At 67.9% G+C, this 26,136-nt stretch overlaps 3 protein-coding genes across 7 annotated transcripts; 1 reads left to right on the forward strand and 2 right to left on the reverse strand.

Moving 5' to 3' along the window:
- Positions 1–409: 409 nt before the first annotated feature.
- LOC309599686 (GRAM domain-containing protein 2A-like) lies at positions 410–7,606 on the reverse strand. Of its 2 annotated transcripts, none has more exons than XM_082331364.1 (11): positions 7,547–7,606; positions 3,017–3,151; positions 2,758–2,842; positions 2,373–2,546; positions 2,180–2,278; positions 1,974–2,045; positions 1,825–1,884; positions 1,473–1,536; positions 1,088–1,198; positions 874–955; positions 410–609 (listed from the first exon to the last, which is right to left on the reverse strand). In XM_082331364.1, the coding sequence occupies exons 2-11, from the start codon at positions 3,127–3,129 to the stop codon at positions 498–500; spliced, it is 972 nt and encodes a 323-aa protein (XP_082187490.1). In that variant the 5' UTR covers positions 3,130–3,151; positions 7,547–7,606; the 3' UTR covers positions 410–497. The 2 variants fall into 2 exon arrangements, with proteins under 2 accessions (XP_082187490.1, XP_082187489.1); XM_082331363.1 differs by lacking the exon at positions 7,547–7,606 and adding an exon at positions 4,040–4,263.
- Positions 7,478–17,721, reverse strand: MFSD12 (major facilitator superfamily domain containing 12; the record flags this gene model as incomplete). Of its 2 annotated transcripts, XM_082331344.1 has the most annotated exons (11): positions 7,478–7,924; positions 8,387–8,494; positions 8,599–8,729; positions 9,108–9,202; positions 9,832–10,002; positions 10,759–10,851; positions 10,952–11,044; positions 11,313–11,510; positions 11,756–11,879; positions 12,831–13,041; positions 17,433–17,721. In XM_082331344.1, 11 exons carry the CDS (start codon positions 17,719–17,721, stop codon positions 7,830–7,832), a joined length of 1,608 nt encoding a protein of 535 aa, XP_082187470.1. In that variant the 3' UTR covers positions 7,478–7,829. The 2 variants fall into 2 exon arrangements, with proteins under 2 accessions (XP_082187470.1, XP_082187471.1); XM_082331345.1 differs by lacking the exon at positions 8,387–8,494.
- Positions 17,492–26,038, forward strand: HMG20B (high mobility group 20B). Of its 3 annotated transcripts, none has more exons than XM_082331362.1 (10): positions 17,492–17,601; positions 20,144–20,220; positions 22,229–22,334; positions 22,610–22,813; positions 23,038–23,158; positions 23,276–23,328; positions 23,651–23,726; positions 23,995–24,210; positions 24,637–24,769; positions 24,968–26,038. In XM_082331362.1, exons 2-10 carry the CDS (start codon positions 20,183–20,185, stop codon positions 24,978–24,980), a joined length of 960 nt encoding a protein of 319 aa, XP_082187488.1. In that variant the 5' UTR covers positions 17,492–17,601; positions 20,144–20,182; the 3' UTR covers positions 24,981–26,038. The 3 variants fall into 3 exon arrangements, with proteins under 3 accessions (XP_082187488.1, XP_082187486.1, XP_082187487.1); XM_082331360.1 differs by lacking the exon at positions 17,492–17,601 and adding an exon at positions 19,794–19,825; XM_082331361.1 differs by lacking the exon at positions 17,492–17,601 and adding an exon at positions 19,830–19,871.
- The last annotated feature ends 98 nt before the right edge of the window (positions 26,039–26,136 follow it).

Consider the following 26,136-nt stretch of genomic DNA (forward strand, 5'->3'; position numbering starts at 1 on the left):
CCCAGAGCCCCCCCAGAGGGGGGTCCCATCTTTATTAATAAAAATAGACCTGGCCTTTGTCCCTGCCTTGCCCGGCACTGGACCCCCCTCCGCCGGCCACCCCCCTCGGTGGCGAGGGCTGGGGCCGGGTGGGTGCTGGGTGCCTGACCCCAGCCAGCCCCCCCTGCGCTGCTCTCTGCTCCCGGGAGCTGCCCGGGTTCCTCCTGCTGCTGCTCAGGGTGGGGAGACAGCGGGGGGAGCGCGATGGAGCCCACGGCCTGTGTGGGCTCCCCACAGCCTGTGTGGGCTCCCCACAGCCTGCGTGGGCTCCCCAGGCCTACTGGGGGGGCTGGGAGGCACTGGGTGACAGAGCAGCCCCTGAGCCCGTCCTGCTGGCTGGGGCCCGGGGACGGCTGGGTCCTTGCTGGCTTCAGGTCTTCTTGTACCTGGGGAGCGGAGGCAGGGTGAGGGGGGGTCCCTGCTGTGCTGGGGACAGAGCGGGCCCCTGCCCCTGCCACTTACTGGTGTGACAGGTTGCGGTCTGCCCAAGCCCCCACGGACGCCAGCTGCTGCTCCAGCTCCACGATGCGCAGCCCGATGTACCCCGAGGACAGCAGCAGGGCCACCATCCTGGGGGACAGGCCAGCGTCAGGCACGGGGGTCACAGCCGGGCGGGGGGACAGGGCAGGGACAGCGCTGCGGCCAGGCCAGGCTCCTGTGCGCTTGCCCTGGGGACGCGGTGGCCGGGCCAGTGCGGGCGCCCCAGGGGGAGTGGGGGAACCCTGGGCTGCCAGTGCTGCGCTGGAGAGCCCTTCTGTGCTGGGGTGCAGCGGGGACGGGGACCCGGGGGTGTCCCAAAGCCCCGAGGTGCGGGAGCGGGTCCCGGACACTCACAGCAGCAGGTAGATGAGGATGACGGTGTTGAGGGGGCTCAGCCGCACGATGCTCCGGGCCCATAGCGAGGTGTGGAGTCTCCCTGCCAGGATAAGGCAGCGTCAGTGCTGGGGCTGCTGAGAGCCTCAGCCTGGCCCCTGTGGTCGGCTCTGCCAGGGGCCAGCCCTGGGGTCAAGTCCCAGCAGCGTCCCCTCCCCGGGGCCCCCTGACCCACCCCAGGGGCTGCAGGGCTTCGCCAAGGGCACCCACTCGCCGCTGCTCAGAGCCAGTGCTGCTGCCTCTTCATCCTCCTCCTCTGCTTGCCTTGGCGTTGGGCTGGGCCCATCTGCGTGCAACCGGGAGACATTCAGTGAGGGGACCAGGGGGTCCCGGGGGGCACGCAGGGCCACAGGGAGCTGATCCTGCCCTCCCCGGTGCTGCGGGAGTTGCTGTTTAGGTGGCCGAGGCTGCGTGGTCCCTCCTGAACCCTGCGTGGCTGGGGAGGGGGAGCAGAGCCGAGAGCTGTCAGTGGGGCAGAAGCACGGGTGAGGACACGGGCGCTTGCACAAGCAAGGCTGCGAGCGTGCAAGGGGGGCGCGGGCTGCGGGGCGGCCACTCACCCGGTACCTCCTGGAGGCTGTCGGGCTCCGGGGTGCTCCGCTCCAGGTCCGACTGGCTCGAGGTCTGAAAGAGAACAAGCCCCGGCTGCGGTGCGCGTCCCCAGGGCGCCCGGCCCAGGGACGCGGGTGGGACCCAGTGGCAGCCCCGAGGAAGGAGCCCTGAGGGTCCCGGGATCTGCGCTGCCTCAGGCCGGGGCTTTTCCACTCCACATTTCCCCCCCGAACGCCTTCCCGGGGGGCAGGCACCCACGCAGCGTGGGCTGCCACCTCCGCATCCGTCCCCAGCCCAGCCCAAGGGGCCAGGGCCGTGCCTCCCTCTGCCGAAATCCTGCTGAGCGTTTCCCAGTCTTACCAGAGGCTTCCTAAGGATTTCCTCGTTGCTCAGAGAGGCCAGAGGGCTCCAGCCGCTGTCCTGGACAAGGAGAGATGAGGGGCTGTCGGGGGGTGCCGGCCACCCCCACGGCCCTGCAATGGCCCCCACGTGCCCGGTGCAGTGCATACCTGCAGGTGTTTGCAGACGGACTTCAGGAGCTGGTATGTGGCCTCTCGCTGGTGCAGCGACACGAAGAGGAACTGCCGGGGAGCGGGAAAAGGGTTTGTGCCAGAGCTGCTCCCTCGGTCACAGCCCGGAGCCCGCCAGCCGTGGGGACCAGGACACCCCGAACGGCCCTGGGCTGAGCTGCCCCCAGCACCGTCCCCACTCTCACCTTCTCCCCCTCAGTCGTGCGGATGCTGAGCGCGTTGGGCACCAGGAGCGCCGTGTTGGTCTTCTTGAGGGCCGAGATGGACGCGACGGGGACCACCGCCTGCGCCGGGGGGGCCAGGCAGCGTCACCGTGTCCCTGGCTGCTGCCCGTGCCCCCCGCCGGAGCCGCTGGCCCCACACCCGACCCCAGCCCACCTTGATGTCCTTGAGCAGGAGGCTGGAGTGGAAGCAGACGTGACGGGAGGAGATGTAGAGGCGGCCATGGTAGGGCACCTCTCTCTGCCAGGCGCAGGAGAAGCAGGCCAGCAGCGCTTCCCGCTCGGCGAGCTCCCCGAAGGCTTTGCGGTAGCCAGCAGCGCGCTTGCTCAGCTGTGGGGGAGGTCGGGGTGTGGGGCTGGCATGGCGTGGTGCTCGGGGCAGAGCCCTGGCACCACGGGCACCCCGTGGCCCCTCACTCCATCACCACCTCTGCCATGAAACCAGGACGGGCCCTCCCTCGGCACCCGCCCCGCAGAGAGCATCCCCCCAGGACCGCGGCACTGGGGTCCCCCCTCCTGCGCCCCGGTGCCCCGAGACTCACCGACGGGGATGGGTGTCCCTGCCGGCCCGCGGCCGCCCCAGCCTGCTCTGTCTCCTTGCAGAAGGAGGGGTCACAGGTTTTGGATCTGGCAGGAAGGAGCAGGCAGGGGTGAGCGGCGGGGCTGCCTGCAGACCCCGCTGTGCCCACGCGTGGCCATCGTGCCCTCTCACCCGGGCAAGAGCCCCCGGGGGGCACGGCCGTGCTGGGCTGGTGGGGGCTGGGGCGTGGGGACGTGTCCCCGGCGAGGCGCAGCACCCACCTGGCGAGCGCGGGGTGCCCCAGCCGGGTGCCTGCGCTGCCCCTCTCCTCCAGGCTCTGCCACCGCTTCTCCTCCAGCAGCCCCCTTCTGCTCCTCCTCAGCTTCCCCGACATGAAGGACGAGTGCAACGCGCAGCTGGGGGAGAGGGGGCAGCTTAGGGGGGACGGTCCCCATGCTGCCCGTCCCTGCAGCACAGCAGCTCCCACAGCGGTGCCACCGGCCGGTCGCCTCCCCGAGGGGGACATGGGGACAGGGCTCAGCCCTTGCCAGGCCCAGGAGAGCAAAGCCCACCCGGTTGCGCAAGCCCTTCTCCTGCCCCGTGGTGGCACGCCGCCGGCTGCGACCCCTGCAGCTGCCGGTGCACGGGGCTCCCCTCGTCTGGCGGCTCAGCAACCCCCGGTGCCCGCCATCGGCTCCCGGGGCTGACACGGGGTGCGCAGCCCCCCATCACAGCATCTCCGCAGGGAGAGGCAGCGGGTCAGAGGCACCACGGCTCTGCCAGACCCCTGCCTGCCCCCGTGACTCAGTTTCCCCAGCAGCACAGCCCTGCCCAGCCGTGGGGAGACCCCAGAAGCCGGCGGGCAGCAGCCGGCAGCGGGGCAGTGGTTAGTCCCTGCCTGCTGCCCCGTGGCCTCAGAGGGAGCGGCGCAATTACCGTCACACCAGCCAGCTCCGGGAAAAGCCGCACCCCTGTCCTCACGACCTCCCCAGCACTTGAGCCCCAAACCCAGCGCCAGGAGCCACCCGGACCCCGTCCCGCCAGCCTGCACCCCGCCCTGGCAGGAGGGACGGCACGTGCCGAGGCGGGCGCCTGGTCCCCCTGGGGCGGCCAAGCCAGCTCCGCTCCCCGCTGGCGGGCGAGGGCCCGGGGGTGACAGCCCCTGGGTCCCTCCCGGTGCTCGGAGCGAGGGTGCGTGGCTGGGCTGGCACCGGAGGGGACGGGAAGACGCCTCTGCTGCCGGATCCGTGTATGGGCAACAGAGCCCCCTCGCCGGGGCAGCTCCTGCCCACCCCACATGGTACCTGGTGGTGGGCACAGCCAAGCCCTCCTGTTCCGTCCTGTCCCGCCTGCGCTGTGGCTCCACTCGTGTCCTGCTCCCACTCACGCTCCTTCCACAGCCGTCCCCGGCCCGCAGCTGCCTCCTCCTCCTCTTCCCGCTGGCGAGGAAGGGCAGGCAGGCGGGGCCGGGACCGGCCGCAGCAGGTTTGCAGGGAGGCGTTGGAGCAAATACCAGCCCAGGGCAGGCTGGGTGGGAGCCCACGCCACCGAGCCCAGGGCACCTGGGGGGCTGCAAAGGGGTGGACGGGCATCACCGCCACCGCCACGGCACGGCCAGGGGAGGGCTGCACACCCCGGCTCCCGGTGGGATGCGGGAAACCGTCTCGCCACTATGCCCGCCATCTCGCCAGGCCGCAGGCCAGGGGGCTTCCGCACGGGGAACCCCTCAGGTGTGCCAAGTGCTGGCAGGGTGACGCCGGCACCAGCCCACGTGTCCCCCGGCACCAGCCCACGTGTCCCCCGGCAGTGGAAGCCCCACGGGGTGGAAAGGGGCACTAAGCATCCTCACCCCGCAGCTGCAGACCCCCCCACCCTGGGGGGTTCCCTGGCCACGGCCCTCTGCATCCTCTGGAGCAGCGTGGTGCAGGACCCTGACCGGGGAGGGGGCTAAACCCCCCCCCAGGCGTGGCGGGGGTGGGCAGAGCTGCCTGCCCAGCGTCTCCTGCCTGCTCTGCCCTCGGCTGGGGCCGTGCAGCACCCCAGCGAGCGCCCGGTGGGTGAAAGCGTGCTGCTCTGCAGGCACCACTGTGAGCACAGCCCTCGGGGGGTCCAGCTGCCCCCAAAACAATCTGCAAATGCATCCCCCTCCCAGGCAGAGCCGGCAGCCGGAGCAGCACGCCCCGCCATCCCATGGGCACCCCGCAGCATCGCCCGCCTGGTGCCCACTCCCCACCTCCAGCCCCGTGAGCAGAGACCCCCTCGCGCCCCGTCCCCTCCCCAGGCAGTCCTGTGGGGCAGGTTTGGCCACCGGCCCCCCGCGGGGCAGAAGGTGGCCCCCCAAAAGCCGAGCCCCGGGTGCGGGCATAATGCTTAGAGACAAGTGGGGAGGGGGCGAGGCCGGGCTGGGGGCGCTGAGCCGAGCTGAGGGCCCGGGCGGCCGGGTGGGGAGAGGCCCTCGCCCTGTGCCAAGGCCACCCGGCCCCCGCCCCGGCTCAGGCCTTGCTCTCTGGACTGGGGCTGATAAAGCCGTTCCCACAGCCCCAGCTGGCTGCGGGGAACAGCCATACGTCCCGTGTACAGCCCGGCACGGGCTGACAGCGCGGCGTGGGGTGCTGCAGCCCCTGCACCCCAGCTCTGTTCCCCCCGGACCCAGCTCTGACCCCCAGGGCTGCGCCAGGCCCCCGCAGCCGCCATCGTCCCCCCGCAGCCTGCTGGGTCGGGCGGCCTCGTCTCTCAGCTCGGGCTCACCCGAGGGCTAAGGAAGGTGCCACCACAGCAGCACGTGCCCGGCTGCGGTGTCCCGGCCCCGCGGTGTGACACAGGGTGACACAGGGTCTACAGGGAACTACAGCCCTGTCAGCCTGGCCTTGGTGCCGGGGAAAGTCATGGAGCAGATCATCCTGAGTGCCATCACACAGCACGTACGGGACAACCAGGGGATCGGGGCCAGTCAGCATGGGTGTATTGAAGGCAGGTCCTGCTTGACCAACCTGATCTCCTTCTATGACAAGGTGACCGCTTAGCAGATGAGGGGAAGGCTGTGGATGCTGTCTACCTGGGCTTTAGTAAGGCCTTTGACACCATTTCCCACAGCATTCTGCTGGAGAAACTGGCTGCTCACGGCTTGGATGGGCACACTCTTCACTGGGTAAAAACCTGGCTGGATGGCTGGGCCCAGAGAGTGGTGGTGAAGGGACCTGGGGGTGGTGGTCAACAGATGCTGAACATGAGCCAGCAGTGTGCCCAGGTGGCCAAGAGGGCCAGTAGCCTCCTGGCTTGTATCAGGAACAGTGTGGCCAGCAGGAGCAGGGAGGTGATGGTCCCCCTGCGCTGGGCACTGGTGAGGCCGCCCCTCGAATGCTGTGCTCAGCGCTGGGCCCCGCACCCCAAGGCGGCCATGGAGGGGCTGGAGCGTGGCCAGAGCAGGGCAGCGGGGCTGGGGCAGGGGCTGGAGCACAAGGCTGGGGAGGGGCGGCTGGGGGAGCTGGGGGGGCTCAGCCTGGAGAAGAGGAGGCTGAGGGGAGCCCTCATCGCTCTCTGCAACGGCCTGAAAGGAGGCTGGAGCCGGGGGGGTCGGTCTCTGCTCCCCAGGAACAAGCCATGGGACGAGAGGGAACGGCCTCAAGCTGTGCCAGGGCAGGGTTGGGTTGGGTATGGGGAAAAACTCCTTCCCCCAAAGGGCTGTCAGGCCCTGGCCCAGGCTGCCCAGGGCAGGGGCTGAGTCCCCATCCCTGGGGGGATTTAACAGCCGGGGAGATGTGGTGCTTGGGGACATGGTTTAGTGGTGGCCTTGGCAGTGCTGGGCTAACGGCTGGACTCGATGATCCTAAAGGTCTGTTCCAACCCAAACGGCTCTGCGATCCCAGGGTGACACAGGGTGACTCACGGTCACGCCGCAGTCACCCGGGTGCAGACCCCTCCTGCTCCCGGCCGCCCCTGGGGCAGGGCGAAGGCGCCTCGCTGCTCCTGTCCCCCCAGCGAAGGGTCACGGCAGCCGGGGACACGCCGCAGCCCCGGCCCCGGGGCGGCAGCCGGGGTGCCCGGGGACGCACCGTTGCGTGACAGCCGCCTGTGGCCCCGCCCGCGGCGTGCGGCGGCCCGGCCTTTACCCCGGGCTCCCGGGTCCGCTGCAGCGGGGGCGGGGAGGTCCCGGCCGGAGCCTCCGGTGCCGGGAGCGCCGGGGCCCCGCGGACAGGGCCCGGCGCGGCCCTCCCTGCCGCGGCCCCGAGCGGGCCCGGGCCGGCAGCGGGCCCAGGCGGGGAGCGGGCCCGGGCCGGCCCCTCCAGCGCTGCCAGCGGGGCTGCCGCGGCCCCGGCCCCGCTGAGGCAAGGAGAGCCCCTATTGGTTGCCCTGCCCCGGGAGGCGGGACGCTGGAACAAAAGAACCAATCATTAGGCTCCAGCGCGACTACGCGGCAGCCATTTTGTTTGCGGGCGCAGCCGCCATCGTTGTTGAGGGCGGCCATCTTGCGGGGCGCTCTCCCTGCCGCCCTCGGCAGCGCCGCGGGCCGGGGCCGGGGCCGAGGCCGGGGCCGGGGCCGGGGCCGGGGCCGGGGCCTCCCTCCCGCGGAGGAACAACGGGGAACGGGGCAGCAGCGCGGGGCCAACAGCCCTCGCGCACGCCCCAAACCCCCGCCCCTGCTGCCGCCCCCCCCAGCCCCGGGGTGCCCCCGAGGGCCCTGCCCGAGCGGGGAGGCGCCGGGGAGGCACGGAGGGCGTTTATCCACGGTTAGAGGTGCTTGGTTGTTTTTTGTTTTTTTTCTTTTTTTCCTCTCTCCTTTTTCTCCTAAAGTGCTGTTTGTACATACTGACCTTACAAAAGCAAGTTAAAACCGAGGGCCGGGTGCCCGTCCCCGTGTGGGGCCGACCCTGGCCCAGGGCCTTCTAGTGTTAGTGTGCGAGGACAGGACGACGTCCCTCCCGCGTCCCCCCGCAGGGCACGGGGGGCCGGGGGGCCGCCAGTCCAGTGCGAGGTGACAGGGAGGCAGGGCAGGGGCCAGCCCCCCCCGAGCCCGGTGCCACCCCCCGCCGCGGGGGTCCCTCCGGCAGAGCTCAGCGACATGGACGCCACGGTGGCCGAGGACACGGGCCCTGCTCAGTTGACGGTGCTGCTCTGGATCGTTCCCTCCGTGCTCTCCGTCCCGCCATAGCGGGTCCCCACTCTGCTCAGCCCCTGCAGGCAGACAGCATCTGCAGGGAGGGAAGGGACAGGTTAGGAGCCATTGCAGCTGCTGGGGTGACCCACCATGTGCTGGCCTGGACCTTCTGGACTCTCCGGCCACTGGCAGGAGGGGCCCTAGCACGTCCCCAAGGCAGCATGGGGGGGTCCGTCCTCTCCCCAGAGCAAGATGCAGGCACCCAGCTGGGCAGAGAGGCGGCTGCTGAGCTGGCACCGAGCACTGGTGCCTGGGTCCCCGGCCTGGCACAGGGCACCCCATCCCCAACCCCTGCCCCCACATTTGGCTACCAGCACGCAGAGCAGCCCCCACCACCCCCTCGGTGACCCGTGAGGTGCCAGGGTCAGCACGGCCATGGCGGGGCCAGGCAGGGGTGGATCCTGCCCTCCAGGAGGGCACAGCAAGCAGGCGCAGCCCCTGGCTCTGGGGTCAGCAGCGGCAGAAGCAGGATGGCGGCCCTGCCCTGTGTGCCTACCATGAGGGTCCCCCCGCGGGCAGAGCCGCGAGCGTCCCCGCAGCCAGCCCTGCCACGGCACCTCCCGCCGGGACAGGGCTCCCGCTGCCTCCCCGCAGCCGGGGCCACCTGGAAAGACACTTTGGCTTTAGCCCAGGCTGGCACAGGACACGGGGCTCCCAGTGCCCCTAACCACGTGCCTGGCCCCTCGCGGTGCCCCCAGCCCCACTCACGGTAGCGGACGCGGATGGGCCAGACCATGATGCAGCACAGAGAGGCGATGGCAGCGATGGCAATGCCTCCGGTGACCAACACCATCACCCAGTGGTAGAAGCTGATGCAGGCAGGGCAGCAGAGCTCGGTCCTGCAGGGAGAGGGCAGGGACGTGGCTTGGTGGCCAGGACAGGAGCCTGGCCCAGTGCTGCCCAAGTGCCCTGGGGCTGCTGACAGCGGTCCCACTTCCTCGGTGTCAGGACTGGTTCACACTGGGATGTGAGGGAAAGGTCCAGGGCAAGGAGAGAGGGCAGCACCCTGGACATTGAGATCCCCAGCCCCTTCGTGCGTCCCAGAGATGCAGCCCTCATCTAGGGCCAGAAGAGAAGTTGAGGATCGATTTAAGACAAATCAGAGCTGGTTTCCACCCGTGTCTCTTGCTCCAAACCAGGGATATTTGCTGCCTGGCTCCCAGGTGATGTGGTGGGAGCTGCCACTGGGAGGGTTCCCGCCCCGCAGGGACGCTTACGGGCACGGGTGCAGGTTCTGGATCACCATCACAGCCAGGCCGTTGGCCATCTTGTCCGTGAAGCTCATGGCGCCGTAGACGAAGGCGCCACTGTGCTGCGAGGGGAGAGGAAACCTCATCGGCCACCAGTCCCGCCAGGCAGCCCAGGAGCCTTGTGCCCTCTCATGGGCAGAGCCCATATTACAGCAGAGCCCGGGCACATAGAATCGTAGAATCGTTAAGGTTGGAAAAGACCCCCAAGATCACCAAGTCCAACCGTTAGCCCAGCACTGCCAAGGCCACCACTAACCCATGTCCCCAAGCACCACATCTCCCCGGCTGTTAAATCCCCCCAGGGATGGGGACTCAGCCCCTGCCCTGGGCAGCCTGGGCCAGGCCCTGGCAGCCCTTTGGGGGAAGAAGTTTTTCCCCATACCCAACCCAACCCTGCCCTGGCGCAGCTTGAGGCCGTTCCCTCTCGTCCCATCGCTTGTTCCTGGGGAGCAGAGACCGACCCCCCCGGCTCCAGCCTCCTTTCAGGCCGTTGCAGAGAGCGATGAGGGCTCCCCTCAGCCTCCTCTTCTCCAGGCTGAGCACCCCCAGCCTGCCCGCACCCCCACAGCAGAGCCCCCTCACAGGGGTCTCCGTCCCTGCCGCGATCCCGCACCAGTGACCACCCCAGCCCACGGGTTCCAAGCCCCGCTGTGACACCCCGGTCCATCCCGGCCGGGAGGAGTGGACGTACCGTGTTGGTGCCGATGAGGTCTGCTGTCATGGAGAGGGAGGTGACCAGGATAGTGGCGGAGCCAGCCCCAAGCAGCACGGCCGCCCCATAGATCTCCGCTCCCATCTGCCTGGCCAGGGTCACCCAGGAGGCAAAGGCCAAGATCACCAGGATGCCCACGAAGTAGGTCAGCTGCTCCGGGCCAGCGTGGGGACAAGAGGAGGGAGAAGGGAGAGCTCAGACCCCAGCTCGGCTGACACCCAGCAAGGCAGGGGTGAGTGGGGAGGGCACGGGGGCCAGCTGCTGCCTCGGACCCACGGGGGACAGCCCTGGCTCTCTCCCAGCTGGTGTTAAACAAGGAGTCCCCAAACAGCAAGGGCCTTGCAGTGGTCCCAGCTGTTCTACAGCGTTGGCCGCAGCCTAGGAGCCAAGCCCCCAGCAGAGCTGTAGGCAGGGTGCCTGCGTAGGGCACGGGGCCACCCAGCTGGCAGCAGAGGTGGGGGCTTACTGGGGAACGGTGCTTGCTGCAGCGCGGAGCGGGGAGCACTGGAGGAGCAGCCCCCTCCCGCTGGCACTGCAGACCCCCCACACCGCACGCCTGCCCAGGGTGGCTCAGCCAAACCCCCCCTCTGCCTCTCGTGGGCACCATGGGGCTCTCCCAGCCCGGTCAGGGCTGCACAGGACGGGCTGACTCTGGATCAGCATCGCCTTCCCCAGCCTCAGAGATGTGCAGGATAGGCCCACGCCCCCTCACCCTGCCCACCACCCACACCGTCCCAGCGGGACCCACACCGCAGCAGGGGTTGTCTGGAGAGGATGCATGAGGGGTCCCCACTCTCCAGCCAGGCCCAGGTGTGCTGAGTGCTCTGCTCACTTGTGCAGTCAGGATCTGGCCCCTGGGCCTCTCCTTGGGTCTAACTCAAACCTCACCAGACCCCCAGGACTCACATTTCGACCTATCCACTTATTCAGAGGCTTCATGAGGAAGGAGGAGAGGAAGCCACTGATGTACATCACCAGGGGGATGGTGGCGATGTATTTCTGCGAGAGACGAGGACAGGGAGATGAGCTCCGGGTCACCGGCACAGGACCCCTGCCCACGCAACCTCGACATGCGAGCAGGGACCTGCCCTGCGCCCACCTTGGGCAGCAGCAGCGAGTTGGTGAGGTACATGGCGATGTAGGTCTGGGACAGGTTGACGATGAGCCGGGTGGACATGTAGAGCACCGCAACCTGGGAGGGGACAGAGACAGGACAGCACCGCTCAGCCCATGCAAACTGGAGGTAGGGAAGGCTGGCACCTTCCAAGCCCAACCCTGTCATGGCACAGATGCCCGCTGAGAAGGGGACAGCCCCCCTAACGTGGTGGGTGCCCAGTACAGCCCATCTCTCCATCCTCACCCGCACCAGGGGCACGTCCCCACTGCCAGAGGATGCCTGCAGCACCCAGGCAGGGCAAGCAGCCCAGGACAGGCGCCACAAGCCCTGCCCGCAGCCGTACCTGGTAGAAGGCAGGCTCCAGCAGCCAGTCTTTCCAGATCAGCAGTGGGCGCGGGGGGCTCACAGGCTCCTTCTGCAGCAGGGGTGTGCTCTCCTCCAGCTGGGGCAGCGAGCCCGGCGGGTACGGCTTCTCTTTGGTGCCCAGGTGGAAGATGAGGGAGAACACGGCCCCCAGCCCCACCACAATGAGGGACAGGTTCTGGGTGAGGCAGAGGGGGTGAGCATAGCAGGGGGTGCCCTTTGCCTGCCCGTCACCTACCCCCCAGCAGTCTGCTGGATAAAGAGGGGTTCCCAAAAAGCCAGGGAGAGCTCAGTGTGGCCCCTGCCCTGTGCGGTAGGTGAGATTTCAGGGCACTGCTATTTCGTTCCCTCCAGTGCCTCCCCCATTGAGCCATGTCCCACCCAGGGAAGAGAGGGCCCCAGGGAGCGAGCCCGGCCACTTACCCGAAATATAGGGACATCCTGGATGCCAAGGTGCTCTGTGCGGTCAGACTGGTCCACCTGGAAGTTCAGCAGGAGCCAGGCCAGGCCATACACAGTGATATTGGCCATGACGGTAAAGGCATACCTGGGGGGAGACAGCAGCTCAGGGTGACGCAGGGGGACAAACGCAGCTCCAGGCACGGCGGGGGCACCTCGACCCAAGGCTGCCCTCCAAGCCAGGCATGCTACAGACAGCTTGGCACCCCAGTGTCATCGCTGAGTCAACACCTCCAAGAACACGCAGCATCTGGCCAGGCGTTAGCCTTACTGGTGCACCTCCCAGCATGCCCAATCCAAGCCTTGGGGCACAACTGGGATGAAACCAAGATCCCTCTGGGTCAGCCTGTCCACCCTCCAGTCGCGGCTCACCTCTGCCCCAAGGATGCCCTGAGCTGCCCGACGCGGTGCCCCCAGAGCTGGACCCCTTGTCCCCAGGGTTACCCCAGGACTGTCCCACATCCTCCCTGCCCAGCGGCGCTGCGGTCCCCGCTCGCCTGCCGGCAGGGGAACTTCCTCCCACCGGGGCAGATAACCAAGCCCTGCTCTGTCTGATAAACCCTCCTTCCCACAGCCTGATCCTGCCAGATAAGCAGCACTGAGCCCAGCTCCGTGCACGGAGCTGCATGGCCCTGCGGCCATCCCTACCCATGGGACAGCCTGCACAGGGTCGTGCCCTGCTCTCCCTGGGGACATCCAGGGGCGGTCTGTTCCTTCCCTGTGAGCATCGCCCTCCAGTCCCGAAGGAGAAGTGCTCCACAGGCTGTCACCAACATCCCTGGCATCAGGACATTCCCTCCTGGCACCAAAGGGTCTGGCCACCAACCCAGAAGACCAATGTCACTTGGACACATCCTGCAGGACACCCACATGGCCCAGTCCTGGTCCTGCCGTACCGAGGGCTCAAATGTGCCATGGCACACAGGGGACATCAGACCCGTGGCACCCAGGGGACCTCTCGTCACACAAGCGATGGGACTGGGCGCAGGCAGGGCTGCTCCCCCGGGCTCAGGGGACACCTGGGTCTGGCCGTGCTCACCTGAAAGCTGTGAGCTCCACCTTGCCATGGTCACTGGTCACCAGCTCGGGGATGAGGGACAGGTGGGAGATCTGCGTGGCTGCCCAGCCGAATTGGAAGATGACGATGAAGGGGAGGTAGTAGATGAAGGCTGCCCACTGCGGCGTGTTCTCCTTGCAACCCAGGCAGGGGTTGAAGATGAAGGGGAAGGACACGAGGACGCAGGTGGTGCCTGGGAAGAGAGCGGAGCGGTGAGAGGCTGCAAGCCCTGTCTCCCAGTGGTCCCAGCCGGCTCAGACACAGACGGACAGACACAGCCAGCCCTCTGCTAGGACAGGTCCTACCCCCAGGGCTGGGGAGGGAGGTGGGCCCCTTCCCCCAGCCAGGTGAGACACATGGAGCCCCAGACCCCCCACCCCATCCTGCACAGGGTGATGTCCTTCCTCTTGCACCCAGCGGTGAGACAGACAGACAGACAGACACTTGTCAGCAGACTTTTCTCCAGTCACAAAGTGCAGCGCTGTCTCACACCCGCTCCATCCCCCTCAAAACACCAGAGGACAGACCCTCATGCCGTCACGACATGCAGCCACCAAGGGCTTCTCTCCCCATCTCCAGCCTGCAGATAACCAGCCCCAAGGACATGCGCTGCCCTGCCACCCGCCCGAGGGCGATAAGGCACCCCGAGGGCCAGGAGGGCTCCGGGCTGTCCCGCGGGCACAGGGCCAGCCCATCTGTCCCCTTGTCCCTTCTCCCATGGGGCTGGCAGAGGGAGCCTCCACGCTTGCAGAAGTCACCTGCAGAGCGATGGCCGGGGACACCTCCAGCGCGGTGGCGGGGACAGGAGCAGATCTGCCCCCCACGCCAGGCTCTGAGCCATGGGAAGGTCCCAGCTGAGTCAGGGACAGCAGAGCCAGGCTCCTCCCTCTGCCGCAGCCTGACGGCGTGGGGACGCCTGCGTGGAGCAGGCAGGGACAGGCTGGCTTCTCCCTCCCCTTTCACAAGGTTACGGAGCAAATCTGCTGAGATGCTCCGCTGCTGAGGCCCAGGCACCGACGCGGAGATGGCTGCGTCCCCTGTCCTGCGTGTCCCCAGCTTCCCCAGGCGCCGCCGAAGAGCTGTGGGAACCTGTTCCTATAGCTGAGGGGAACCCGCAGCCGCTTTGCCAGGTCCCCAACGTCCCCTCTCCAGGGGACTTTGCAAGATCCTCCTCCTCACAAGCCATTTCTCCTCCTCTCACCCGTGAACGGCAGTTCTTCCTCCCCATCGCTTCCACGTGGCACAGCCACCCCAGCTGCCACAGGCCCACGGCAAAGCGGGTCTCCCTGCGCCGAGGGCAGGCAGTGACAATCCCAGCCCAGCTCAGATCCATCCTGAGCAAGGACCCCAGCAGGGTGCTGGGTGCTGCCCTGCATCGGCTCACAGCCAGCTCTGCTGCTCCAGGAGCTCCCTGCAGGACAGGGGACTCGGACACACTGCGGCGTCTCTGCCCCAGACAAGCCACTGGGATGGGAAGGGTCCAAGAAGGTTCAAACCAGACCAGACCTTCTTTCTTCCCTGTTACAGGGCTGGTGGTGTTAACCGAGCCCCATCTGGAGGATCGGGGAGGCTCTGCCCCCTCCCCAGTCCCCGGGCTCTGCAGTCCCCTAAGGGCTGCGAGGGACTTGCCCGCGTCCCCAGGGGAGCGCTGGGGCAGGAGCTGCCGGCCCCAGGCTGCTGCAGCCTCCACGTCCGCCCCTGCGCGCACCCAGGAGTCACCGCCGCCATCACACAGAGACTCCTGTCGCTCCCTCCTCCTCACGGCCCCCAGGGACAGGCAGTGCCACCACCAAGGCCACCCGGCACGGGGCTGTGGGCTGCACCCCCACACCCGCATATCCCCGGGTCTGCCCAAGCAAGCGCAGCTTCACTGTGAGCCAGAGGGGTCCTGGGGACCCCCAGCTCTCCTAAGCGGGGCTGTGGGAGCCCCCCAAGACCACCCTGCCCATCCCTGCAGCACCCCAGGGCAGGCAGCAGAGGTCCAGGCTCTCATCTCCCAGCCCTGCGGGGCAGGATCACGGGAACACCACGCTGCGCGGCACAGGCGCCCCGGGCAGGGAATTGGTACAGCGCTACCAAACTGGCTCAGACAGGCAGCAAAGAGCTGCTCATCCTTCCCACCCCATTGCAGCAGGAAGCTGCCCCCCAAAAAAGCCGGCGAGCAGACAGGCCGGTGCGTGCGGTGAGCCAGCCAGGACCGCCGGCACTGCCAGCCCAGTGCCACGGTGGGGAGATGCCACCGATAGCAACTCGTGGTATCTCTCCCCCATGCCCGAGGCTGCGGTTTCACAACATTTCCTCTGATCTGAGCATGAGTTGCCACCAGATGAGCCGCCCCGCTCACACGCAAAGCACCTCACCGCAGCGTGACCGACTGATCTGAGAGTGGTACCGGCACGGCCGGTTCCAACGGGTTTGCTGGCCCCGCTCAGTCGCACCATAGTCAGCCAAGGGAAGCGGTGGGGTAGCCCCCACCTTCTAGGAATAACCCATGCTCCGGCCAGGGAAACGCAGCCTCCGTCCGTGCCTCCAGCCTCCCCTCGCGCTGCTGGAGCAGGCAGGGCGCTCTGCTCCCCGCGGCAGGGAGCGGAGCCGGCCGGGGCAGCCGCAGCCCCTGCGCAAGTTGTGATTCAGGACTTCCCCTTCGGTGCACGCTAGGCAGCACCCAGCTGAAGCGGACCTGCCCGGGGAGGGGGAGAAGCACAGCTCCGGCCACTTCCCTAAATCTAGGGCACAGATCTAGCTGACACCGCAGCGGGGGGCGAATCTGCCTCCCCCCAACACCCTCCCTAACTCTCCAAGCAAAACTCCAGGGAGATCAGCCACCGTATCAGGCTATCGCTTGGTTGCATGAAGCGGTTGGCCAAGATAAATTCGGGATCAAGATAAGAGCGCCCACACTACAACCGTTCTCTCTCTGCGTGGGTCCACTCCGGGCGAGCTGGCACTCAGGCGTTACCACGCCGTTACCGGGAGGAAGCATGGAGGGCCTTTATCTCTGGCTGTCAATGGACGTTTCTTCACACTAACCACCCCATTCCCCATCGCCAGGTCAGCCGGGACGGGGCAGGCTCCTGCGCCGGTCGCGGCACTGAGGACGCTTCTCCAGGTCACGCTGTCCCCTCAGAGAGGGACCCCGACACAGGAGTCCCCACCAGCCCCTGCGCTTCATTGCATTTTCCAACCTCGGGGCACGATGCAAGACGAGCGCCTGTTAATAATTCACGCCGAGCCGGTGCCTCCTCCGCATCCCCACGGGGCCCTTACTCACCAGGCGCCGGCCACGAAAGCAGCACGCGGGGTGCCCAGCCCCGGCACAGCCAAGGGCCCCGTGCCCCAGCGTCACCCCTGGGGACAACTGAGAGCTGCCTGGCCACAGGCAAGTCCCAGGTAAAACCCCGGGCTCCCGGGAAAGCCCAGATTTTACTGTCAGTCTTGTTTTTGCTGTAGCATTGACCAGCTAAGCACACAGCTCTCACCCCGACTCGATGCCACCCCACGCAGGGGGACGTGGGGACACCCTGCAGCCCCCCGCCGCCGCACAGGGGTGGCCCGAGGGACAGCGGGGAGCCCCGGGCTGCGAGCGCCCAGGCAGCCCCCGTCGCTGCGGCACAGGCCACCGGGACGGGGACAGCACCCCAGCAGGACAGGGACAGTGCTGTGCCCCCTTCCCCTCCCCCACCCATGGCTGGGGGATCCCGGAGCGCCTTGCTGTTCCCCCCAGGGCTGTCCCCTACACATGGGGCACCCCAGAAAGGCACCTCCCGGTCTGCCCCCCTCCACGCAGGGCACCCCGGGCCCATCTCCCCCCACCCCAGCCCTGATATCGCCGAGGGCTGGTTCACCCTCCACACAGGGCACCCAGGAAAGGCTCCTCAGGGCAGCCCCCCTTCCATGGGGGGGCTCCTCCCTTCCACCCCAGGGCACCCAACTCTGCTTGCCCCTGGGGCTGCCCCTCTCCACCTGGGGGGGACCCAGTCCCCACCTCACTGCCAGGGGGCAGGGGGCTCCAGGAAGGCTTCCCTGGGGCTGACCCCCACCCTAGAAAGCCCCCCCAGGGCCACCCATCTCCACCCAGGGCATCCTGCAAAGGCACCCTTGGTCCCCCCCACCCAGGGCACCCCAGAAAGGCGCCCTTGGTCCCATTCCCCCCAGGGCACGCCAGAAGGGCTCCCCCGGGGCCATCCCTCTCCGCTCAAGGCATCCCAGACAGGCACCCTTGGTCCTATTCCCTACCCCAGGGCACCCCAAAAGGGCACCCCGGGGCTGATCCTGCACCCCAGAAAGTCTCCCCCAGGGCCACCCATCTCCACCCAGGGCACCCTGCAAAGGCACCCTTGGTCCCCCCCACCCAGGGCACCCCAGAAAGGCCCCCCAGGGCCACCCATCTCCATTCAGAGCACCCCAGAAAGGCTCCCCCGGGGCCACCCCTCTCCACCCAGGGCACCCTGCACAGGCTCCCTGCCTCCCCTCCCATCCAGGACATCCCCAGGGCTGAACCCCCCACCGCAGCAAGGCTCCCCCAGCGCCGAACCCCCCACCCCAGAGCACCCCCCCCCCGCACCAGGCCACCCCAGCACCCACCGGCGAGGTGCCAGGACTTCCTCCGGCCGCAGCGGCCGCAGCCGGCGGAGCGGTCGGCCTCGTAGCCCAGGAGCGGCGTGCAGAGCCCGTCGGCCACTTGCCCGGCCAGCAGCAGGGCACCGGCCAGGCGGTGGCCGTAGCCCAGCACGGCGTGCAGGTAGAGCAGCAGGTAGGTGAACCACAGCGAGGCGCAGAGATCGTTCAGGAAATGCCCGGCCGCGAAGCTCAGCCGCGCCCGCAGCGGCAGCTCCGCCGCCCCGCTCCCCGCTCCCGCCGGGGGCTCCGCCATGCCGCGCCGCCGCCGCCGGCCCGCAGCGCCCCGGACGGGACGGGACGGGACGGGACGGGGCGGGGCGGAGCTGCGGTGCTGCCCGGCCCCGCCGTCCCGCTGCTCCCCCCCCCGCCTCGGCGGCTCTGCCCCTTCCCGCCCCGGGGGAGGATGCTGCGGGGGGCGGCGGGGCTCGGGGGGGGGGACGGGACTGGAACCAGGGCGGGGGGGACTGGGGTCGGGGGAACCCCTTTGGGGGGGTGCTGGGGTCACTGGGGGCACTACTGGGGGCAGGGGGAACCCTTTTGGGGGGTACTGGGGTCACTGGGATGTTGGGGGGACTACTGCGGTCATGGGGACCCTGCTTTGGGGGGGTGCTGGGGTCACTGGGGGGACTACTGGGGTCAGGGGGAACCCCTTTGGGGGGGTGCTGGGGTCACTGGGGGGACTACTGGGGTCAGGGGGAACCCCTTTGCGGGGTACTGGGGTCACTGGGATGTTGGGGGGACTACTGCGGTCATGGGGACCCCGCTTTGGGGGGGTGCTGGGGTCACTGGGGGGACTACTGGGGTCGGCGGAACCCCTTTGGGGGGGTAGCAGGGTCACTGGGATGGTGGAGGGACTACCAGGGCCATGGGGACTCCCCTCTAGGGGGGTACTGGGGTAACTGGGATGCTGGGGGGACTACTGGGGTCATGGGATCTCCACTTTGGGGGGTATTGGGGTCACTGGGGGGACTACTGGGGTCATGGGGACTCCCCTTTAGGGGGGTACCGGCATTACTGGGACACTGGGGGGACTACTGGGGTCAGGGGGACATCCCCCTTGGGGGGATGCTGGGGTCACTGGGATGCTGGGGGGACTACTGGGGTCAGGGGGAACCCCTTTGGGGGGGTATTGGGGTCACTGGGGGGACTACTGAGGTCAAGGGGAACCCCTTTGGGAGGGTACTGGGGTCACTGGGATGCTGGGGTGACTACTGGGGTCATGGGGACCCCCTGCTTGGGTGGGTACTAGGGTCACTGGGAGCAGTATGAGGATACTGGGATGACTGGGACCTCCCCTTGTGTAGGTAATGGGGTGACTAGGACCATTATGGGCAGTACTGGGATCACTGGGAACAGCGTGGAGGTACTGAGATGACTGGGACCTCCTCTTGAGTAGGTATTGGGGTGACTAGAACCATTATGGGCAGTACTGGGGTCACTGGGAGCAGTGTGGGGGTACTGGGGTGACTGGGACCTCCTCTTGAGTAGATACTGGGTGACTGGGACCAGTATGAGCAGTACTGGGGTCACTGGGACCCCCCCTTGAGGGGAGTACTAAGGTCACTGGGATTCTGAGGTGACTACTGGCATCATGGGGACCCCAATTGTGTGCATACTGGGGTCACTGGGAGCAGTGTGGGGGTACTGGGATGACTGGGACCTCCTCTTGAGTAGGTACTGGGGTCACTGGAACCAGTATGGGCAGTACCCGGGGTCACTAGGACCAGTATGGGCCGTACTGGGGTCAGTGGGTCCACCCTGGGGGGGGGGTACTGGGAGCAGTGTGGGGGGCTCAGGACCATTGGGACCACAAGGGTGGGCCTTGTGGCCACTGGGAGCAGCCGTGGGGTACTGGGGTTGCTGGGAGCGGTGGGGGAGGGTAGCTGGAGTCACTGGGACAGCCCTGAGGTGGGCACTGGGGTTACTGGGAGCAATGGGAGGATACTGGGATCGCTGGGACTGGTGGCGCTGGGAGCAGTGAGGGCACACGGGGGCCGCTGGACCCCCGAGGCCCCTCCCGGGGCTCCCCGCCCTGGGCGCGGGTGGGCACTGGGGGCACGCAGGGGGGGTGGGTTGCGGTGGGCCCCCCCGCCCCGCGTCGTTGCCCCTTTAAGGCGCCGCCCTCCCCACCGCACTTCCCCGTCCCCACGCCGATCGCTGATTGGCGGGCAGCCCGCCGCGCGCGCTGAACTCAACGTACGCGCCGGCAGGCCACGCCCCCTCCCCGCCGCTTACCTCTGACGTGCTGCCTCCCAGCCAATCCCCGCTAACCTGCGCGCCCCGCGGCTGGGGCCAGCGGCCAATCGGCAGCGCCGAGGCGGGCTGTGCTTTACATAATAATGGCGGGGCGTGGCCAGGTGAGGAAGAGCGGCGGAGGGCGCCAGCAGCGGCGGCGGCGGGGAGGTTGGGGCGGGGGGGCCCGGGGGGGCGGCGGCGGCGGGACCGGCGGCGGGACCGGCGGCGGGACCGGAGCTCCGGCGGGACCGGAGCTCCGGGGCGCGGCGGGACCCCAGGGGGTCCGGCTGGGGGGGGGGGGGCGCCATTTGGGGGGTCCGCGGGGCAGAGCGGGGGGGGCCGGGGGGAGCCGCCCCCTCCGAGCCCCCGCAGCCGCCGCCGCCCCCCCCCCCCCCCCGGAGCCCCCCCGCCCCGGTGCCAGCTCTGGCTCTGTCCCGCAGGGCTACCGACCGAGCGGTGCTGGCGAGCCCCCCCCCGCCATGGCCCACAGCGCCAAGCAGCTGCCCGCCGGGATGCTGTAAGTGCCGCCGCCCCGGGCCCCCTCCCGCCCGCCCGCCGCCCCCCCTCGCCCCGGCCCGGGCCCTTTGTCCCGTGCTGAAGGGCGGCCGGCCTCGCCTTGGGGGTCTTCTGCCTGGTTTTGGGGACCCCCGTCCCCTCCTGCGGGCCGCACCGCTCTCCCCTCACCCGCCTGCTTTGTTAGCTTGCGCTTCCACCTAGCCGGGCTAATTAGCAGAGGGCTAATTAGGGAGACCCGGTGTAAAAGAAGAATCTTAAGACCAGCGAGGTCTTAATTCCCGTGGGGTGAACGGTGCGCTGTCCCGAGCCGGCGTCGGCCGCCGTCCCTGGGGAAGCGGCTCCGCGGTGGAGGGAGGCGGATGCCAGAGCAACCGGCCGAGGGAGGCTCGGATCAGAGGAGGAATCCTGGCTGAAATAACTTTACTTTTTAAAGCATCCTTAGGCATGCGAGGAATCCGGATCGCCGAGGGGGGAGGCAGAGATCTGGCCTGTTCCCAGCCGCGGCGGCTGAGCGCGATGATACTTTATGGGCATCGCCGGGAACAGTTCTGTTAGAGCTGATAAAGAAAGCCTGAGGCTGGCCGTGCCCGTGCGGAGCCTCTGGGATGGGTTTTTCCCCCCAGAAGAGGTGGTCTCACACCTTCCCGTAGGCTTTCGTGTGAGCATGGGGGTGCGGGGTGGCTGGTCAGGCTCAGATCCTGATGGGAAGAGCTCGTGCTGGGCACCCGCTCCGTCCACAAGGACCAGTGCGGTTACAGGCGGTGTCTCCAGGGGCTTACAGAAACGGCCCCCATCACGTTAACTGCACGGGTGGCTCGTACGGGTGACCACCTGATAGCAGTAGGTTGGGGTCTGTGATGAGATTTGGGTTTACGCCAGGTACGTGATGTGACAAACAGGCGAGAGGAACTGGGGTGCATCGCAAGCGGGTCGGGATCGCTCTGGCTTTTAGTACACAGCGGCTTTTTTTTCTGTGCTGGTTACCATGTCTTGTGACTTGGATGAAACCCAAGCGAGTGCCGCTTGCCGCGACGCTCGAGCCCTTCGTGGCTTCCCCCACGCAGGGGGCCGACCGCACTCTGCCAGCTCCGAGGGGACAGGAGCTGCGTCGGGTACTAAAGGGCGCGAGTGGGACGGGGGCTCCGCTGTGGGACGGAGCCAGCTGGAGAAGTGGCCGGGAAGGCTCGGGGAGCCCCAGGGTGATGCTGCAGCGGGGCTGTGTGTGCTCAGCCGGGGCAGGGAGGCTCTGCCAGCCCAGGTGCTGGACCCGTGTCCTCCGCTGAAGGCAGATGCTGGTCTGTAAAGACAAGGCAGCAAGTTGGAGAGCGGGAGTCGGGGCTGCCAGCCCTGCGTTAGAGCCGCTCGGTGCGTCTCGGAGGTGGCTCGGCGCGTCTCGCTGGCGGCGCAGGCGGCAGGAGCCTGATGGAGCAGTTATGGCTGGAGCGGGTTGAGCCGGCGCCCTGCCCTCACCCTCTGCCTTGAGGGTTCTCCTTATCCCTGGCAGTGCTCATCCAGGGTGTGGGTGATGCTTCCAGGCGGTGCCCCTGGAGCCAGGATCCAAACCCCCGCGGTTCCTCCTCCCTCGCAGGGGAGGATTGACTGGTTTGTGCTGCCTGGGACTCCTCGCCGAGGTGTGCACCCGAGCCCTGGTGGCACGCAGGGATGTGACCGTCGCTGTTACTTGCCCCCGTGAGCAGCACTGGCGGCTCCTGGCCCCCTTCCAAATGTCACCGAAAGGTCCCAGGGTCATCGCTGGACCTTGGGGCAGCTTTTCTGTGCCCAGGACTGCCCTGCTCACCCGGTGCTGGGCTCTGCTCGAGCCCCATCGCTCAACCATGGCCTCCCCTCACAGGGCAACAGGGGCTCCAGGGCTGGTAGCGGGTTTGGGGGCTTTTTGGGTGGGTGGGAGCTGGGGGGTGTGGTGAGCGTGAGGCCGCGCTGCCGGGGATGTGTCTCCATCGGTCCGGGTGGTTTCCGAGCCCTCTCTGACGGGTGCTCTCTGGCTGCAGACATGCCACGGGCAAAGCCCAGCATGGAAACTTCCTGGTGGCCATCAAGCAGGAGAAGGGAGAGTCGGCACGGACGAGTGGCGAGAAGCCGCACGGCGAGGAGGAGGTGAGCTCCAGTGCCCGCATCCCTCCCCGCGCAGTCCCCGGGAGTGGGGTCGGTGTTCCCCAGCCTGGGGCTGTCCCTCCACTCTCCCTTCAGCAGCCCGGGCGCTGCTGGGCAAGCTCGTGGCTGTGGCCGTGGCCCGAGAAAAGGCCCCGACCTTCCCTCGAGGTACAGGAGGCCCAGGCGGGTCTGCAGGCTGCCCCTGCGTCCTGCCGGCACGATGGCATCGTGCGCTCTGATCCGTGCCGGCTTGTCCCTTTCCCTTCGCTGGGTGCCAGCCGGTGAAGAAGAGGGGCTGGCCCAAGGGCAAGAAGAGGAAGAAGATCCTTCCCAACGGCCCCAAAGCCCCCGTGACGGGCTACGTGCGTTTCCTGAACGAGCGGCGTGAGCAGATCCGCACGCAGCATCCTGACCTGCCCTTCCCGGAGATCACCAAGATGCTGGGGGCTGAGTGGAGCAAGCTGCAGCTTTCGGAGAAGCAGGTACCGGCCCCCAGGAGAGACCCCCCAGGGCTGGGCTGCACGCTCCGGAGCCCGCGCCCCAAACCCCTTTGCTCGCTGCTTGGCTGCGGCTCCACAAAGGGAGCTTGTCCCAGTGCTGTGGGCTGGTGAGCAGCAGCAGCTGGGCCTCAAGGAGTGGGGAGGGGTCAGCAGCCCCCTGGGGAGCCTGGGGCCGGGCCAGGCTGAGGACCCTCTGTGACCGTTAGCGGTACCTGGATGAAGCGGAGCGGGAGAAGCAGCAGTACATGAAGGAGCTGCGGGAATACCAGCAGTCAGAGGCCTACAAGATGTGCACGGAGAAGATCCAGGAGAAAAAGATCAAAAAAGGTGAGTTGTGGGGGCAGCGGCTGCCGGCGTCGCTGCCAGGATCTGGCCCAGCGCTGCCAGAACCTCTCGAGGGGTGCTGGGCTGGCTCCTAGGGGTAACCTCCTTCCTCCTTTCCAGAGGATGCGAGCTCAGCGGCAGTGAACACCCTGCTGAACGGGCACCCGCACAAGGTAAGGCCCCGGCAGGTCTGCCCGTGTGTGGGGAAACTGAGGCACGTGGCGCTGCTGGGTTCAGCCCGTGGGAAGCAGGCTGGCGGCAGGTTTGGGCAGAGGGAGACTCACGGGTTGTGCTTCAAGGCACGAACTTGCCGTTGAAGCAGAGCCTGGAGTGGCAGGAGGCAGAGCGTAGCCGTCCTCTGCCCGTCCTCCCTGCCTGCCCCGGCAGGGCCACCCCTTCCCCTGTCCCTGTGCCTCCTTTCTGCCCAGCCCCAAGGAGACGGGATCCCCTTCGGTGGGCTCAGCCCAGCCTGATCCGTCCCCTCCCGTCCCCCAGGCTGGCGAGTGCAGCGACACCTTCTCCACCTTCGACGTGCCCATCTTCACGGAGGAGTTCTTGGACCAAAACAAAGGTGAGGGGCTGGGCTGTGGGGTGGGGGCTGCCGGCGCTGCAGCCTCTTGCTTGGGGGACGGCTGCAGCAAGCAGCGCCGCTGCCGGAGCAGCCTGCGTCCCGCGGGGCAGGGCCACGGCTGGTGCTGGTTGTGCGAGATCCAGGCTGGAACCTGGGGGTTGGTGATGCTGAGCCTCTCGGAAGAGTCGTGGCTGGGGAAGGGATTGGATTTGGGATGGGAGGGAGAGTCAGAGGGGCCACCCCTGCTAACGCCGTGCGGTCCTGGCAGCCCGGGAGGCCGAGCTGCGGCGCCTGCGGAAGATGAACACGGAGTTTGAGGAGCAGAACGCCATCCTGCAGAAGCACACGGAGAGCATGAACTGTGCCAAGGAGAAGCTGGAGCAGGAGCTGGCCCAGGAGGAGAGGCAGACCCTGGCCTTGCAGCAGCAGCTCCAGTCCGTGCGGCAGGCCCTCACCGCCAGCTTCGCCTCCCTCCCCATCCCCGGTGAGTCCGCGGCAGCCGTGGGGATCAGCTGGGACCCAGTGCCACGCGGATGGGCGCCACTGGGGCTCTGCACGTGGTGCAAGTGGGGGCAATGGGGTGGTGGTAAATGCTCATCTGCTGATGGGGGGGTCCTGGAGCACGTTGGGGGCTCTCCGGGGAGCCCAGGGATGTGACAGCCGGTTGGCTCCTCTGTAACGGGGTAGGGCAGGCTGGGCCCTGTCCTGCTCTCGAGCCATAGCCACAGCTGCGCCCGCCAGGCAGAGATGAGCCCAATTCCTTTTGTTCCTGGGCTTGTGTCGATGATGGGCTCTCTCCTGCCGCAGGAGATGGCACCTAGTGTTCAGGGTCCCTTCCCCAGTCACCAGCACGATGGGCAGGGCTGGAGGGGGGCTTGCTGGCCCTGCTAACTGGGCTGCCGCCTCACAGGCACTGGCGAGACCCCCACGCTGAGCACTCTGGACTTCTACATGGCCAAACTGCACAGCGCCATCGAGAGCAACCCGCTGCAGCATGAGAAACTGGTGGTGCGCATCAAGGAGATCCTGTCCCAGATAGCCAGGTGAGCTGGGCAGGGCGGGCCGGTGCCAGCGCCCAAGGGCCCCGGCGAGCACTGGGACCACTGGGTCAGCCCATGGCGGGGTGGGCGATGGGAGCTGAGCAGGGAAGGTGTGGGCAGAGGGGCTCAGAGCTGCTCCAGGTGGTTGTGGGAGAGAGAAGCCAACCCCTGTAATTCAGCCTTGCTTTCCTCCCTCTACAGCGAACACTTGTGAAGAGGACCAGTCCCTCCCAGAGCCCGGGGCCGGCCGGACCACGGCCCTGTCCCTTGGAGCTCTCGCAAGGGACAGTCTCTGCTGGTGGTCCGGCTGCTTCCCCCTCCACCCCACGCACCTCGCTGGAGAAGTGAGCTGGGCCCCCCCGCCAGCCCCGGTGTGGCTGGGCCCCATGGCTGCACCATCTCCGAGGACCTCGAGCTTCTGGGGACCAAGCGGTGACAGGGCTGAGAGACCCCAGCCGGCGGCGCGGTGCTGGGCGAGGGGGTCAGTGGTGGGCGGGAGCATCGCCCCCAGCTCCTGCAGCCCCGCCTCGCTAAACCAGAGACTCCCCAAAGGCAGATGAGGTGCCTGCGGGTGAATCGGCCTCTTGCAGGGTGACCCAGGGGCTGCGGTTAACCGGCCTGTGATGGAAGGGGGGCAGCTGGGTGCCCTGGGAGCCCCTGGGGCTCGGCGCTGCCTCCTGGTCCCCGGATCAGCCCAGGGAGCCTGGTGGTCCCCCGTCCCACAGCGGGTGAGGTGGCAGGCTTCCTTCCCCCCGCCTCTTGCTTTATTTAATCTTCCCCCTTCCCCTCGCTGCTCCCCCGTGGGTGCCTTCAGCCCCCTGCCCCTGTCCCCCTGCCTGTCGCCTCTCCTTCCCCCGCGCCTCTGGGACCAGGCAGGGCAGCTCCTGCCCTCTGCAGCAGTGAAGGCAAGGAAAATCTTCATGGCGGAGGGGGAGCTGGGACCGGCCCCTTCCTCCCCACGCAGGGAGCCCGTGGGGCGGTGCACAGGCTTTCGGCTCCTGCCCGAGCCTGTCCGGCATCGTGGGACCACCGTGACAGCAGCTGTGCCGGGGTCGGCTCTCCCTGGGGCTGCCTGTCACTAATCTCAGACTGTGTAATTAGAGAGTATCTTATTTTCTTACTAGCACTACGTTGATCTGGCCCTGGGTTTAACCCGGGGCTGGTGTGCGACCGCTCGTCTCTCGCCTGCGAGGTCCGTGCTCTGTAGATGAGTCTCCTGGTTGCCATCCTGGTGGCCGCTTGGCTTGGGATGGAGATGGGAGCAAATAAATGTGGGAGAAACAACCAGCCTGGGCTCCGTCTCTTCATGCTCAGGGGCGGCATTGGAGCGGCTCCTGGCCCTAATCCCGGTGGCTTTGGGGTGGGTAATG

This window comes from Platalea leucorodia (assembly GCF_965183815.1).
Source record: "Platalea leucorodia genome assembly, chromosome: 21".
Taxonomy (NCBI): Eukaryota; Metazoa; Chordata; class Aves; order Pelecaniformes; family Threskiornithidae; genus Platalea; species Platalea leucorodia.

Coding starts and splice junctions, on each gene's coding strand:
- LOC309599686 (XM_082331364.1), bottom strand. CDS start 3,129: ATGTCGGGGAAGCTGAGGAGGAGCAGAAGGGGGCTGCTGGAGGAGAAG. Junction 2,843..3,016: donor GGGCACCCCGCGCTCGCCAG/GTGGGTGCTGCG, acceptor CCTTCCTGCCAG/ATCCAAAACCTGTGACCCCT. Junction 2,547..2,757: donor AGGGACACCCATCCCCGTCG/GTGAGTCTCGGG, acceptor CCTCCCCCACAG/CTGAGCAAGCGCGCTGCTGG.
- HMG20B (XM_082331360.1), top strand. Junction 22,335..22,609: donor AGCCGCACGGCGAGGAGGAG/GTGAGCTCCAGT, acceptor GCTGGGTGCCAG/CCGGTGAAGAAGAGGGGCTG. Junction 23,329..23,650: donor TGAACGGGCACCCGCACAAG/GTAAGGCCCCGG, acceptor CCCGTCCCCCAG/GCTGGCGAGTGCAGCGACAC.